The sequence below is a fragment of the Prionailurus viverrinus genome, chromosome D1, assembly GCF_022837055.1.
Source record: "Prionailurus viverrinus isolate Anna chromosome D1, UM_Priviv_1.0, whole genome shotgun sequence".
In the NCBI taxonomy this organism is placed as follows: Eukaryota; Metazoa; Chordata; class Mammalia; order Carnivora; family Felidae; genus Prionailurus; species Prionailurus viverrinus.
This window is the reverse complement of record NC_062570.1, coordinates 101,280,608-101,297,985: the sequence shown is the minus strand read 5'-3', so window position 1 is coordinate 101,297,985 and position 17,378 is coordinate 101,280,608. Positions and strand designations below refer to the sequence as shown.

General features: G+C 37.6%; 2 protein-coding genes across 2 annotated transcripts; both read right to left on the bottom strand.

Annotated features, from left to right (window-relative positions):
* Positions 1-7,411: 7,411 nt before the first annotated feature.
* Positions 7,412-8,359, bottom strand: LOC125146552 (olfactory receptor 5L1-like). The gene has a single exon (XM_047823262.1). The coding sequence runs from the start codon at positions 8,357-8,359 to the stop codon at positions 7,412-7,414; it is 948 nt and encodes a 315-aa protein (XP_047679218.1).
* Positions 8,360-13,365: 5,006 nt separating this feature from the next.
* On the bottom strand, positions 13,366-14,307 carry LOC125176778 (olfactory receptor 5D18). Its single transcript, XM_047878599.1, has one exon. The coding sequence runs from the start codon at positions 14,305-14,307 to the stop codon at positions 13,366-13,368; it is 942 nt and encodes a 313-aa protein (XP_047734555.1).
* Positions 14,308-17,378: the final 3,071 nt, after the last annotated feature.

The window sequence follows — 17,378 nt, the reverse complement described above, 5'->3', positions numbered from 1 at the left end:
GCTCATCTTTAAGGCCAATGCTAAAATAAGGTTGGGGGTCTGAGCCATGGAGAAGAACCACTTTTTGCTGGACTTATTTGCTACCAAATCCTTTATTTCTAATCACAGAATCAAAGGTAATGAAGAAATTAATTTTTATAGAGAATATTTTCTTACAATGATCTTTCAAGGATGTTATATACGTTCAGATTAAAAAGACTTTCAGGAAAGGAAATATAAATGTCAAATGGAACAATAGAAGGGGAAAGGAATGGAAGATATAAAAGAGTCAGAAGCGTACAAAGAGGAACCAAAAAATCTTCTCTTCAATGCAATTGGTAGGTGAGGATGAAATTGGGGGCTTCGAAAAGAGTTTAGTAAAATAGTATATTCTGACAGTCAAAGCTCTATATTGAGCGCTAGTCACTAACTTTGTAAAGCATTTTTCTGTTGCCTCAAAGCCACTCCCCAATCCTACCCCAGTCCTGTCACCTGTGTATTGACAATTGTTCATATGAACACATGACTACAGGATAGAATAAATAGTATGACCTACAAATGCATTAGCCTCAATTTATACTTCAGTCTGCTCAACTTAAAAAAAAATAAGAAACAATGAGAGCTGTGTTTATAGTTAGGTTTTTAATCAGAGTCCAATAATGCTGAAGATTGTCTTAAGAATATCATCTATTAAACGTGATTTTTTTGTTGTTGTTGGTGGTGGTAATGTTGCTTTTGCTGGAAATACCTTGAGAAATAAAACCTGTGTTATTCTAAGCAAGTGTCTTCTCTGGGCACCTCAGTGGCTCAGTCAGCTAAACATCCGACTTTGGCTCAGGTCGTGATCTCATACTTCATGGGGTTGAGGCCCGCATCAGGCTCTGTGCTGGCAGTTCAGAGTCTGGAGCCTGCTTCGGATTCTGTGTCTCCCTGTCTCTCTGCCCCTTCCCCGTTCATACTCTGTGTCTTTCTGTCTCAAAAATAAATAAAACATTTTAAAAAATTATAAGCATGTGTCTTCTCAAAACATCAGTTTTCTGTGTGTAAAATAAATGATTTTATGAAGATGAGCACTTGAAATCCTGCCCAACTCTGATGTCCCAGGATTATGTGAAGAACACTTACCAGATCACTATCTTTCTTTCATTTACCTTACTACTCTGTTGTCAGCATCAGTTCATTTTTCACTGGAAAAATCAGCTTTGACAGTTATTGACAGTTTGACAATATTAAAAAAACAATCCATTGCAAGATTTTCCATAATCCATATGTGCAGGACTTTTATGTCCATATAAGAAATCTGGGCCTCCCTTAGGAAGGCAGTGTTTCCTTAGGATAATGCAACACCTTTTATATTTTGCCTTGAGTCTTCTGAGATTAGCTTTCAGATCTCATTTAGGATCCCAGGAATACACACTCTGATATCCAAATCCCAGTGGGAAAAGATATGTGAGCAATTAAACAGTTCTACTGAGGAATTGTTTAACTCAAAAATACAAAATGAAATGATGTAATGTGTTTTTCTATAACTTGAAGATGTCTCAAAGAAAACTATATATTTTAGTTTTGAAATGGTAGATTATTATTTTTTTAATTTTAAAAAATGTTTATTTATTTTTGACAGAGACAGAGCATGAGCGGGGGGTGGGGGGTGGGGGGTTGGGGGCAGAGAGAGAAGGAGACACAGAATCCAAAGCAGGCTCCAGGCTCTGAGCTGTCAGCACAGAGCCAGACACGGGGCTTGAACTCATAGACTGCGAGATCATAACCTGAGCCGAAGTCAGGCGCTCAACTGACTGAGCCACCCAGGCATCCCGATGAAATGATAGATTCTTATATAAAATTAGATTACGTTATTTTTCGTCTGATTTTACCAGCTCAAAGCAATTTATCAAACAGCTATCAGAGTATTATTCTATGTGATAGGATGGTAGAATAAACTGGAAAGAAGCAAAAATATTACTATCTAGCTGTTGAAAATTAGAAGACCCTAAAAGTCAAATGTCAGTGGAAAACCAATTATGGCTGAAGTTAATGACTCTGATATGTGCTAAGTGTGCATCTATGTGCAAGTGAGATTCTGGCCATCCAAGGCCAGAATAGCTCAGAGAATCTTTCTTTAATAAATACATCTACTCTGTAAATATGTGTACCAGACAGTGTTTTGGGTACAAAACAGAAAGAAGAAAGATAACTTGAACTGCACATTTAAGAATTTTGTCAATTACAGAATAGTGAATAAGAGATGATAAAAGAAACAACATAAACAATTACACAAAGTTTGGAAAGTGTGCGGCATAATTGTAGACCTGAAAATGAGATTTAGAAAGAATGTGTTGCCTCATGAAGAAAGATAAGGCCAGATCTGTATATATACATCTTGGTATTTTGGCAAAGAGAACTATAAGCAGCTTTGAACTTCTATATGCCCAGAAGATTTATATCAACAAAAAGAAGCTCCATTTCTAACAGAACCTCAGTTAAGTTATTAGCTCACTAACCACTCACGCGAACTAATCCAGTCAGAAACCAGTCACTGCATCTCTTGATTACTGGCCATTAACACTTCCTCAAATCCCATTGGCTGAATGCTGGGGAACATCATCAAAAAGATGTGAAAGCTTCTGCACAGCAAAGGAAACAATCAGCAAAAGTAAAAGGCAACCTGTGAAATGGGAGAAGATATTCACAAATGAAATATCCAATATGCTTATCAAACTTAACAGTCACAAAACAAATAATCAGTGAAGAAATGGGCAACCGATATGAACAGACACTTCTCCAAAGAAGACATCCCGATGACTAACAGACACATGAAAAAATGCTCAACATCACTCATCATTAGGGAAATACCACAATTAAAACCACAATGAGATACCACCTCACGCCAGTCGGAATGGCTAAAATTAACAACTCAGGCAACAACAGATGTTGGCAAGGATTCGGAGAAAGAGGACTTTTTTTGCACTGCTGGTGGGAATGCAAACTGGTACAGCCACTTTGTGAAACAGTATGGAGGTTCCTCAGCAATTGCACTACTAGGTATTTATCCAATGGATACAGGTGTGCTGTTTCAAAGGGGCACATGAGTCCCAAAGTTTATAGCAGTGCTATTGACAATAGCCAAAGTATGGAAAAAGCCCAAATGCCCATCGATGGATGAATGGATAAAGATGTGGTATATATATACAATGGAGTATTACTCGGGAATGAATGAATGAAATCTTGCCATTTGCAACTGAGTGGATGGAACTAGAGGGTATTATGTTAAGGGAAATTAGTCAGAGAAAGACAAATATCATATGACTTCACTCATACATGGAATTTAAGATACATTACAGATGAACATAAAGGAAGGGAAGCAAAAATAATATAAAAACTAGGAGGGGGACAGAACATAAGAGACTTCTAAATACAGAGAACAAACTGAGGGTTGCTGGAGGAGTTGTGGGTGGGGGGATGGGCTGAATGGGCAAAGGGCATTAAGGAAGACACTTGGGATGAGCACTGGGTGTTATACATAGGGAATGAATCACTGGAATCTACTCCTGAAATCATTATTGCATTATATGCTAACTTGGATATTAATTAACTGATTAGTTAATTAATTTTTAATTAATTAATTAATCAATTAATTTTTAATTAATTGATTAATTAATTAAAAACAACAACAAAAAACGTGACTGCTGAATGACTGATGAGTTAGACTCAGGTACTCAGAGGCTCCTCACCCCCTCCCTTGTCCTTGAAATGTATGTCTTGCCTGTCTTTCCCACTCCCAGAGGCTGCTCCAAGGACCTAGCCTTGAGTTAGTGATGTGGTATTAAGTACACCTGCATGGTATATGTGACTGAACCCAGTTAGGATCTTTTTATAAACTTTTAAGATTTGGTGGGTGGGTGCGGGAACCCATTTTGTCTTGCTACTGCCCAAGACAAGCTTCATATATAAGTTCCCTTTGTTAATTAAAACTGGTACCTATCAACCTGGAGTGACCTGCCTTTTCCTTCTGGTCTCTCCCTGCCCTCCAAATAACGGCTCTGGCCTCAAATTATACCTGAAAAGCTCCCAAGAGAGTTGCAAATCAACCTTGCAAAGACAGAGGCCAACTAAGAATAGGAGAGTTTGGGTCCCCACTGGAAAATTGAGATGCAAATAGTTAAGAGAATGAGAATTACATATCAACTCCTATAGTTTGCAAGTAAGGGAGTGATCAGATTATATGAATAAAACAAAACCACTTAAAGAAATAGAAAAGAAACTTTTGTGTAGTTGCTTTTCAGATATTTGAGGAGCACTCAGTGTTTCTCAATTATTCCCAGACAATTGTGGATGTTATCTATGAAGTAACCTTGGGAGGGAAAAAGAAACCTGATATTTAAATTTTTTTGTGAAGCTGAATGTAAATGAGACTTTCTCTTTCTTTCTTTCTTTCTTTCTTTCTTTCTTTGTTTCTTTCTTTCATAAAACGAAACAATCAGCTTCTCCATATGAAAATTGCACCTGTGTCTTAGTAGGATATGGAGACCAGTAACTATTCAATCCCAGATTAAAGCTATTCTGTGTGTCTGAGACCCTAAAACCCAAGGTCTCTGAAAGGAACATTGCAGATTCTGAAGAGAGATCAGAGTAGTAATTGGGTAAAAGGTGAGCTTCTGGCTAACCAAAAAGGCTTTTTAAACACACAAAAGCTCAATATCGAGGGTCCCTCTGAAGAGACTGGAGCTCTTACATACTGAAGCCTGCTAGTCCGGTGACTCCTGGCTCAAGTGGCTGTCTCTCTAGGTGAAATTGGACAATGTCGGGAGACTTTTTGCCTATCACAAAGGTAGGGAAGGGTGGTAAAGGTAGCCAGTGAGTAGAGGTCAGGGATGCTGCAAAACATCCCATAATATACAGACCAGACCCCTATAGCACAGAATTATCTAGAGAGAAAGGCCAATAGTGCCAACGTGGAGAAACCCTGTTCTGGTTGGAAGACCAAAGGTGAAAGATGTTTTTCTCTTACCTTTATCTTAAAACCCAAGTCTCATGGGTGAGGTGGGAAATCTCACTCCATTTACAACATTTAAAAAGCAATATAGAGCCATATTTTTATCATATGCACAATATATAACTCCATTCTTGGTCATTATTTATTCATCAATTAAAAAGAAATAATGAATGAGTAGCTGTCTTTGCCAGGAATACTGGAATATTTCTAAGTAAATCTTACCCTCAAGGATATCTTTTTTTTTTTTTTTTTTTTTTTTTTAATTTTTTTTTTTTTTCAACGTTTATTTATTTTTGGGACAGAGAGAGACAGAGCATGAACGGGGGAGGGGCAGAGAGAGAGGGAGACACAGAATCGGAAACAGGCTCCAGGCTCCGAGCCATCAGCCCAGAGCCTGACGCGGGGCTCGAACTCACGGAGCGCGAGATCGTGACCTGGCTGAAGTCGGACGGACGCTTAACCGACTGCGCCACCCAGGCGCCCCTAAGGATATCTTTTTAAGAAACATCAGGAGTGCATTTTATGAGCCAGGTCTTTGCAGTTTTGTTATTATGTTTAAGTTCAGTGATAACTCTGAGTCAGGCAACTTGTCTTCAGTTTATATTTGAGAGACTCAAGGTTAAGCAAGATTAAGCATCTTCCTCAAAATCACTCTTCAGGATCTGAAACTGGTTCCATCCTATTTCACTTAAGCAACAAAGACCTATATCATGTTTAAATTAGCAAGTCCAATAAAAATATAGTCAATAACAAATATAAAATGAAATCTTAAGAAAGTAAGAAACCAAAGGGAGTGTTAACATTGTAGGAACACAGTAAAAGTACATTATACTTTGGCCTTTAAAAGGTGGATGTCTTAAATTTGAAAATGGATTTTTTTTTTAATATGTCAAGCTCTAATCCCTGGGACCTGCAAATGCCACCTTATTTGGGAGAAGGTCATTTGCAGATGTGATTAGGCTAAGGATTTTGAGATGAGGAGATTATCCCTGATTACCTGAGTGGGCTGCAAATGCCTTCACAGGTGACCTCAGAGAGTCAGTCTCTTTCATACACACACACACACACACACACACACACACACACACGAGTAATAAAGATAGAGATAAAAGATAATTGAAGATACCAGCCTTGAAGGTTGAAGTAATACAACCCCAAGTCAAAGAATGCTTGCGGCCACCAGAAACTGCAAGAGTTGAGGAAAGCATTGTCCCCAAGAAGCTCCTAAAGGTATATGGCTTTCTTGGCACTTTGATTTTGGCCCAGTAACAGTGATGTCAAATTTCTGCCCTCACAACCTATAAGACGATAAAGTCTATTGTTTGAGGCCACCAAATTTATAGTCCTCTTTCTTTTTTTCCCCAGAAGCCATGGGAAACTAATGAAATCAATAGGTTTAAGATATAATAAATTTAAAAAAAAAAGTAAATGCCTAAAATAATATAAGGCAAAAGAAAACATTTGTAAGAACACAGAAACTTAAGAAAAGTAAGGCATCAGATACATAATCTACTTATCTAATCAAGGATTAAAATATAGAATGGAGAATAAAAGGTAAAACTAAAAATAACCATAGTAATATCAACAAATAATTTATTAATCATTTATAATATATCATATATAATGCTAAGAATTTAAGAGACATAATTTAATTTTCATGGAAATTTTATTAGAAAATTATAGTATTGTCTCTATTTTGTAGAAGAGACAGTTTTTTTTAACTTATTATTTTATCGAAGTATACTTGACATACAATGTTATATTATTTTCAGGGGTACAACATAGTGATTCAACAATTCTATACATTACACAAGACTCACCATGGTAGGTTTGGTTATCATCTGTTACCACACAACATTATTACAAATTATTGACTGTATTTCCTATGCTGTACTTTTCATCCCATGACTTAAATTTTATGACTGGAACTTTGTGCTTCTTAATACCCTTAAAAGAAACTTTAAAACTTCTGAAAGTATAATATGGCAATGGAAAAAATAATTTAAAAAATGACTAAAAATATTACACAGAAATTTACTCCAAATGTTCGCTAAAATACATAGGTTATAAGACAGATGTGTGTGCATTCCCTAGAAAAATGAAAGTCTGATGAAAAAGGTTGCATGCTTTAACAATGATGAAAAGACTTGTCTTTCTACGTGCACTTTGTTAGAAATATATTGATTTGTTCTCAAGCCAAGAAACAGAGTCTAACAAGGCCTCCCAAACCCACTCAAAGCAATTAGAGATTGGGGAGAGCAGCAACATTACCAGGTGCATTTGAATCATCCATAAAACAGATAATATATGGCTTAATAAGACAAGCAAGTGGAAAACAAAAAAGCATGCATAGTCCCCCAACTCATAAAATTTTTACCTACTTTATTTTTCATTCACATCCACCCAAAACCAGCCCCTCATTAAATATCTGATGTCTAGTTAAGAAAATAGTTTTTCAAAAGGTAATCTAGATCCCAACACTTTCTTGAGTGCTTCCTTCACATCCTTGTTCCGCAGGCTATAGAGGAGGGGGTTGAGCATGGGAATCACTACAGTGTAGAACACCGTGGCCACCTTGTCAGTATCCATACTGTTGCCAGAACTGGGCCGGCAGTAAGTGAAAAGGATTGTTCCGTGGAAGACAAGGATGGCTGTGAGGTGGGAGGCACAGGTGGAAAAGGCTTTGCGCCTTCCCTCGGCAGAGTGCATCCTCAGGATGGTGATGAGAATTAGCAAGTAGGAGGTGAGGATGATCAATAGGGTGGTGATCTCATTGAAGGTGGCCACGATGTACAGCAGCAGTTCATTCATAGTGACATCAGAGCAAGCAAGGGACAAGAGAGGGGACAGATCGCAGAAGTTGTCAATTACATTTGATGTGTAGGATGGGATCTCCAGAGCCAAACACAAGTGGATCAGAGAACACACCATCCCACACAGGTAGCAACAAGACACCAGCTCCACACAAAGATTCCGGGACATGGTGACTGTGTACAACAGTGGGTTGCAGATGGCCACGAAGCGGTCATAGGCCATGACCGCCAACAGGAAGACCTCACTTACCACACATGTACAAAACAAGTAGAATTGCACGGTGCACCCCAGGAACGAAATGGCTTTGTCCTCGTTTAAGGTATTAGTTAGCATCTTTGGCACGATGACGGTGGAGTAGCAAAAGTCCACAAAGGACAAGTGGCTGAGGAAAAAGTACATGGGAGTGTGAAGATGAGAGCTGACCTGAATCACTGCCATCATGCCCAGGTTGCCCAGCACTGTGACTCCATAGATGAGAAGGAACACAGAGAAGAGGGCGACTCTCAACTCAGGGGCTTCTGAGAATCCGAGGAGAATGAACTCGGTCACACTGGAGCAGTTTTCCGTGCCCATGTTCCCATTTGATTGAGGTTGGAGAAAAATATTCATAGTTATCCTCCATTGTGTGATCCCAGACTCATTTTTTGGCTGTCTCTTAAAAAAAAGACATGAAAATGCATAAAATAGTTATTTTCTTCCGCAAAGAATTAAGACACGGCTTTTGTGAAGTTTAGGAAAAGTGCAGGCATTGTGGAAAGATGCGTAAGGTCACACGTTGATTCACAGATCACACAGAAACATCCACATCCATCACAGTGTATATGATTCCTTAAGCGAGTCCTACACAATTTACAGCTTAGGACTGAATCATTAGAAAGACCTCAAACATAATTAGCCACATTGTGTTACGAAACTCAAATCCCCTTTTCCTGGAAGAGTGTTTAATGAGTACTGAATCTAGTGAGATCTCAGAAAATGATGTTTTAAAATACACCACCTCCTTCCCTGTTTTCCACTGAAATGTTGAGAAGCATGTCTGTTGAAAGTTGTTAACCCACAAGTGTTGATTTTTTACCCATATGTTTAGATGTTTAGCTTTTACACTCCATGCTCACATTTTTTTTTTCTGTAAATTAACACAGTGATTTTCTTAATTTTGTTGTTCAGTGTAAGCGTTTGACTCAATTTTGGCTCAGGTCATTATCTTACCATTGTGAGATTGAGCCCCGCATCTTGCACTGCTCTGAGCAAGGAGCCTGCCTGCGAGTCTCTCTCTCCCTCTCTCTGCCCCTTCCCTGCTTGCGCTCCCTCTGTGTCTCTCAATATAAACAAATAAACAAACAAACAGAAGAGAAAGTGAGTGATTCCAACATTTGTATGAGAAACCACTTCCAAACATATTAGTTGAAAACAACAACTGTTAATTGAATAGGTCACTGTTGCGTAAGTCTGTAAGATAGTACTGCAGATCTGATCATGACATGATTGATCTTGGCTTGGTCTGCTTATGTATATGATATGAGCTTGGCAGTTTAGGTGATCTAAGAGAACTTCACACCCATGTAGGGCACTTGGCTAGATGTCAGATCATATGCTGGAGGTAAGGGTGACAGGCTGTGCCTGTTAACACGGCAACTTTCCTGAGAGATTGTGGAAATCCCCCAGGTTATGAAAAAGCCATGTTGCCTCTCAGAGGCTTAAAACTTGAACAACGTCATTGCAACTACTCTCCGTTAGCCAAAGCTACTCAGAAAAGCACACTACCCTCCAGGAGTGGGGAAACTGACTTTAGCATGTAATCAGAAGAGCTGACACCAGAGGACTGGAGAATTTTGGCTATGTTTGCAATACCAGACTGGGTAAACAAACCCTGTTGAGAGAATTAATTTCCAAAATTTTGTCCTTCAACAAAATCGGAGAGACTCAGTATAAATTTTGTTTAATGCGTTATTTTTTAAATTTCTGATAAAAAGTCATTGTGAGGAACTGGCACATAACTTGGGTGAGTGGAAAGATTTGAGTGACCTTACTAATACAGCACAATTTATGACACAGTTTCTAGTCTCATTTACTCTTAACATGACCAAAAAGTCTCAGTATTTTCTTTTTAAGAAGTAGAAATAGAGATGATGCTTAACCCTCTTGCTTTCTAGCATTAAGTGATATCTTTCCATGGATACATTTAATTAACTGAAATAAAAAATCCAAATATATACTCATGATATTTCTCATGAAAATAAATATTTGCAAACACATTTTTTTCAATTTTGGGTAATTGTATTTTATCAAAATTTCAAATGCAATTATGTTTTTGATTAGTGATGCAATTATTATTTTTTTTAATTTTTTTTAACGTTTATTTATTTTTGAGACAGAGAGAGACAGAGCATGAACAGGGGAGGGGCAGAGAGAGAGGGAGACACAGAATCTGAAACAGGCTCCAGGCTCTGAGCTGTCAGCACAGAGCCTGACGCGGGGCTCGAACTCACGGACTGTGAGATCATGACCTGAGCTGAGGTCGGACACTTAACCGACCGAGCCACCCAGGTGCCCCCAATTATTATTGTATTATTACAAGGTTAACTTAATCTATGAAAAAGAACTTTCAATATTGCCAAGAGCAATATTAATCCAAGAGATTAAAAGTAAGAATGTCATTTATAAAATTATAATATTCAATGGATTGGGGTAACATTGAACATGAGTTGAGGAAGAAGAGTGACACAAATCTGCTTTCAGATGTTCTTATTTATGTAATTTTAATGAATTATGCCACACAACAGAAATCACACTTTTTGTACTATTTAAATTTATGATGAAATATTTTGGATGCAGACTTAAATTCTTTCCAAAACTGAGATGCACACAACCAAAAAATTTGGAGGCTAATATGTCATGTTCTATATAGAAGCAACAGAATCTGTCATAATGAATTTGAAATGTGGCAACTTGAAATGAAAGACAACACAAGATTGTCCGCTAGAGTTTAGTAGAAGATATGTCTGGAGTCTTAGCCAATTGCTTTCATTTCTGTCAACAATTGCTTTTACAACCTTGGCTGGGTCACTTATGTGTTACGGGCTTTGATTTCCTCAGAGTAAGAGCTAAATGGTTGGTGTTACTTTTACCCCCAAATGATCATCCTTTGTCCAAGCAAGACACAAGTAAAATGAGAGTCTCTCTAAAGAGGGATTGCTCATCTTTGATTCAATATAAGAGTCACATAAATAATTTCCCAAATTTTGAGGAAAATTAGGATTGTATAAGTGTAGGAAAATTGTATTCATTTATGAATAATGAGTTAATTTGTTGTATAAGTGTATAAGTGAGTAAAGGAGAAAAGGCTTAACTAGAGATTGATCCACAATGGGCTTATGGAAAGAAAGGTGCCAAAATTCCACCCAATTCAAAACGCATTTTTGAAGCGGAATTCGCGGCTATTGACTGAAATAGCAAAGTTTCAGGTATGAAGACATCAGCAACAGTAAAACATGGCCTCGAAGAAATGTATGTAACTAATTAGAGCTGGATACTATTGGAAGGGAAGACTCAACTGGAAAATTGAAGAATGAAGATATTGTTTACCTGCTTCCCAACCTGTAATATATGTAATCTGTTATAATTCCCTAAAGTTTGAAATATTTTCCTACAGCTGTGTAAAATATTGGTTAAAGAGGACTGACTATCCTTTCACCTCATGTTGTAAACTAAAAGGCTCACTAAAATGTATTGAGTGTCTTGAAAATAAAAAAAGGACCAAAGAAAAGTGAAAGAGAAATTTGTTGATATGCAGAGAAACCGAAGTCAATAGAAGAGAAATGCATTCCCTCCTCAGACATCCATTTCTAAAACACTGTTTCTTAGATTGTATCTTTCCATGTAAAATGGTTATTTAAGTGATTCCTTATTTTATGATGTATATAAATAGAACATTTTAATAATGATCATAAGTTCAAAATAATATGCACATTTCAAGTAACTTTATTGAGCCCATATAAAATTGTTCTCCCTTACCAGAATACCAGGAAATTTATGTTTTTCAATATAGTAATAATTTGTTTGCAATTTTAACTATCTATATTGAGTAGAGAGAAAGAGAAGCACGTGCAAGGTATTTAAGTAAACTGTGTTATTAATATTATAGAAATCTGGTGTTTTAAATTTGCCAGATTAAGTAGGCCTTGATGCTAATTAGTATTTTTATTTTTATTGTATTTTGACTAAAGTATATAAACAATTAGTTTTGAGAACTTTTTTTTAAGGTAGAAGTTTAGTTGAGAAGGATTCAAAGATTATGCTCATGTTTAGGAAAATAATTAATAAAGTTTTGATAATGTTTTTGACATCTTCATAGGCAGAATAATAGTATGAAACGTAGGATGGGCAGGAACTCATTATGCTTATTTTTTGCATATAAGATATTCTGAAATCCAGGGGCTCCTGGGTGGATCGTCAGTTGAGCATCCAACTCTTGATTTTGACTAAGGTCATGATTCCAAGATTGTGGGACTTGGCCCTACATCAGGCTCTGTGCTAAGCATAGAACCTGCTTAAGATTCTCTCTCTCTCTTGCTCTCTTTCTCCCTCTGCCCTTCACTCTCTCTTTCCTCTAAAAAAATAAATAAAGAGAGTTTGTGAAATCCAATCTAACATCTTTAAGCCTTTGGTGGAGCCTATGATAGCTTATCAAACTGCCACAATGGAGCTCCTTTGAAAACACATTCAGGATATAGACCATGTCTTATCAACTTTCCACTCATGCCCAGTAACCTATACACACAATGCAACACATGCGCGCGCACACACACACACACACACACACACACACACACACTGCAACACACACACACACATGTTATATAGTAATCATTCAATAAAATGTTTGTTTGATGTGACTCAGTATTGCATTCTGACCTCCCTGATTTTGCAATGCTTTGTTCTTCTGAATAAAACTCATATGTTGTGTCCTAAAACTCTGTTCATCTTGTTATCCAAAGCCAAGTTCAAATAACACCTAGTTTTTGGAGGGGTTATTCAGAGTCCCCAAGGGACTTGAACTTTTCTTTCATTTAAACACTTGGTGGTACTTTTCATTCCCACTTTATACAAAGGCCACTTTCTTCACTGCCCTACTGTTAACACTGGGTTTTACGTTGCGCAGAAAGGAATGCTATGTCCCATTTTAACTGCTACTTTTACTTTTAGGAGATAAATCCATATGTTTATTGAGAGCCTAGTCTATTCCAGGTATGTTACAAGAAAGGGAAATGAAATTAATGTTTATTGATATTATACAAAGTATCCACATAATATTTATATTACCTTTTAGACTTTACAATCAGATTAGGAGCTAATTTATGTTACCTCATTTTTGTGGATTAAAAACCAAAGATGAGGGGGATTGCTGACTTTTTTTTCCAGTAAGCAAGAGAGAGCATCAAGGTCAGTCTCTTTGAATAAAAATCTGCATTCTTTTCATTGTACACCGACTCTTCATTATTTTTAAATGTATCTTTATAATCAACGTTTATGGGTACACGATTTATATTTCAGGGCCAAACTCTAGTCAAATATCATGCTTAAGAAAAAAAGACTTTAGTATCCATTATCTTGCCGACTGTATCCTTGACGTCCTTATTTCTCAGACTGTAGATCAAGGGATTCAGCATAGGGATCACCACTGTGTAAAACACAGACGCCACTTTGACTGTATGCCTGGAGTTTTTGGAGTTAGGAACACAGTAGAGGAAGAGGATGGTTCCGTGGAAGATAGTGATGGCTGTCAGGTGGGAGGCACAGGTGGAGAAGGCTTTGCGACGACCACTGGCTGAACGCATCTTGAGGATGGTGACAATGATAAACACATAAGACATGAGAATGATGAGCAGTGTACTGACCTCATTAAAGGTGGCAAAAATGAAAAGCAGCAACTGATTGATGTAAATATCAGAGCAAGACAGGGACAGCAATGCAGAGAACTCACAGAAGAAGTGATTGATTGTGTTGAAACCCTGGAAAGATAATCTGACAGCAGAACATGTGAGTATCAGGGAACATGCTACTCCCCATGCGTATGATCCGACCACCAGCATGGCACAGACTTTCTGGGACATAGCCGCTGTGTAGAGCAGAGGGTTGCAGATGGCCACAAAGCGGTCATAGGCCATCACAGCCAATAAAAAGGATTCAGCTACCACAAAGGTACAAAAGAAAAAGAATTGGACTACACATCCTGAAAGTGAAATGGTCCTGTCTTCTACCACTAGGTTTGCCAGGGTCTTGGGAACAATGATGGAGGAATAGCAGAAATCCACAAATGAGAGGTGGCTGAGGAAAAAGTACATGGGGGTGTGCAGTTTGGAGTTAATCTTGATTATAACTATCATCCCAATATTTCCTACAACAGTGACACTGTAGATGGCCAAAAAAATCAAGAAGAGAGGGACTTTCAGCTCTGGGTAATCTGAGAAGCCCAAGAGAGTGAACACAGCCCCAGTTTTATTTCTCTCTGACAGTAACATGATGGTTTCTGCCTGTCAGAATCTGAACTGGTCCTGAAAATAAAAATATTAAAGAGAGTGAACATCTAAGAAGCTTGCCTATCTGCCCTTTACACCACTGAAGATGAAGCAAAATGTCTTTTAATAATTTCTTTATGTGTTTGTTAGCAAGATATGCTAACTATCTAATATTTGAAAATATGCAAAACAGTTTTTAAATGCTCTTTAAGTTAAAAAACAATATAATTATTGAATTAAAAAATTTTAAGTCTTTGGGGTGCCTGGCTGACTAGAGCATGCGACTCTTGATCTCGGCGTTTTAAGTTCAAGACCCACATTGGGTGTAGAGATTATGTAAATAAATAAATAAACAAACAAACAAACAAATAAAAAAATAAGTTGATAGATAAAACCTTTAAAGATTGTTTAAGTTCTCAACTGTAAATTTTAATATTTATAAGTAGTATATGAGATAAAGGGATTTATGGTTTTTAAATCAAACTTCCCATAAAGTTTTCAGTTTCCCTTGAACATTAGAAGTTCATAAAAGATACACCTAGGATAATATAATGACTGATTATGCCAGCCTTATAATCAGTACAAAAATGAGGAATTTCCAAACAAATTAATGTCTACAACATATGTTTACACTATGACATTAAGAAAAAACACCCATAACACTTTACGTTACATTTCACAAAGTACTTTAATCTTTTTCTTTCTGACTCAGTAAATCTGATATCAAATAAACCTTAACTTGTTTTTCAGGATATTCTTCTCAACAAATGGGCTCTCAATTGTCAATCTTTCCTCATCGCTTGATAAATAATTATAATAGGTGATAAAGATAATCATGCCCACTTCCTTATTCTAGGGGTGATAAAAGAAACCTTGACTTTCCCAACGATATGCAAGTAGGGACTAATCTATGTATCTGTGACTAGTGCCCTGATTGGAGCTCCAGCCATGTGTCCATTCCTACACACCAGACTCTGACCCATGTTCTAGGTCTAGATACCAGGAAACTGTTAATCATCTCTCTGTTAAGGCTATCTCTGGTCCCACAACCCAAGAAATAGTTTCAGATGGCCTATCAATAAAGATATCAGATCATATTCAAGACTGAGAGCTTAATGGACCTCTCTGTCCCTATAGTCAGTCATACATCTGAGTAGTAAAGACAACCTCAAAAGACATCCATCATGAAGCTAGACGTTCTCATTATCACACTTCTTGCTTAATATAATATTTAACTGACTAAGGCTTTTCAGGTTTCATTTTAAATGAACGTGATATTCAACATGATGATTCTTGCATCCCAAATACTATTATTACATGGTTGGTAAAATCTTTCTCTACCATTGAGTCCAAGAAATATAACAGCTGGAATCTTCTTACCTTTGTTTTGCCTATTTTGTTCTAATTTTTCTCTAATTTTTTTCTGCTTTATCATCTTAATTAAAGCTGGCCCCTTTTAATTTTTTTCACTAGAGAGTCTATTCAATCTCTGCTAGTTTCATTTTACTTAAATCTTCTCTATCCTACCTTGACTATATCTTCTGTAACTTACAGAAACAGAACAATGCACATTCCTGAAGTTCTCAGACCTCTTCTATCCTCCCACCCAGGGTAGCCCTTGTTCATCTGAGCCAGGCCCTCTAAGACAAAACCGTGTAGCATAAATGTACTTTCTCTTCCTTGCTGGTTCAGATATGTTACTTTTGTAGTGACTAAATAATTCTCAAGAACTGTCTAGAACTAAGGGTAAGTTTCCCTACCGTGCTGCTTCCCAGATACCCTACATTGAAATTAATATCAATCGGTCTCTAGAATCTGAAAACAAACCTGCTGATGGCAAAAGTAAGGCCACTCTTGGTTGGGACTGATGATATATTCTTATATCTATAGTGCAACCTTTGGGACATGAGCCCTAGAGATTATGCCTTGCCCCATTCTCTTGAGGTCATGAAATAAACAATTAAAATTAATCATTTTTCTCTGATGTAATGCTTGAAACTGAAAAGAACAGCTTTAAATCCAAATGACAGCCCTGCCTTAGTTTAAAGCTAAAGTTCTCTTTTCTGCTTATTATGGATCTTTGATAAGAAATACAATTGCTGAGAAGTCTGTTTTGCTTGCTGTTTGCTACGAGCATTGTGAGGCCTTTCCTGAATGTAACCCGCTGTGTCGTAGAATGGGTTGTAAACCTTCCTAAATGTAGTCTGATATGTAATGGAATGAGTGATTGTACATAAACTAACCGGCATTTCTCGCTTCTGTAAACCTGCTTGCTTAGCACGTTCCTCACCTACCCTACCCCCTTCCCCCTTCCCCCTTTTTTCCTCCCGCCACAAGTAACGGACAAAGCCTTCCTGCCAAAGGACAAAGGACGCCCAATCAGAGAACAACAAATGTCCTTACTTTAAAATCAACTAATCAGGCCCCTCATAATTTGAAACCTCCCCTGTGGTATTTGTCTCTGTCTATAAAAACACTGTACCAACCCTGATCGTGACCTCTTGCGTCACTGGCAACGAGTGCGCAGAGGACCAGGTTCGAACCTGTAATAAACAACCCTTGCCGCTTGTCTTTGACTTACGACTCTGGTGGGCTTTTGTGGGAGGTTTCGGAACTTCGGGCATTACAAAACCCTGGAGCAGCATTAGGAGAATTTTATACAAAAAATTATATAAATATATTTTTGTTTATTAATTTAGTCTGGAAGAAAAGGAGAGAGAGAGTGTAGAAGGGGCAGAGAGACAGGGAGAGAGAGAGAATACCAAGCAGGCTCCACACTGTCAGCATAGAGCCCAATGTGGGGTTTGAACTCATGAACCATGAGATCATGACCTGAGCCAAAACCAAGAGTCAGACACCTAGCCGACTGAGCCATCTAGGTGCCCCCAAAATGTTATATTTTAAAATCACTTCTCCAACCCCTGATTAGTCCCATATATACCTACAACCATTATAAAAGTTATGGAATTATAAAAACCATCTTTATCAAATATTGAGTGGCTACCATACAGCAGGCATAAGTGTCTTCCTCCCTGCCATCCACTCTGACCCTGTTGGAAAAGGGTGAAGATCCC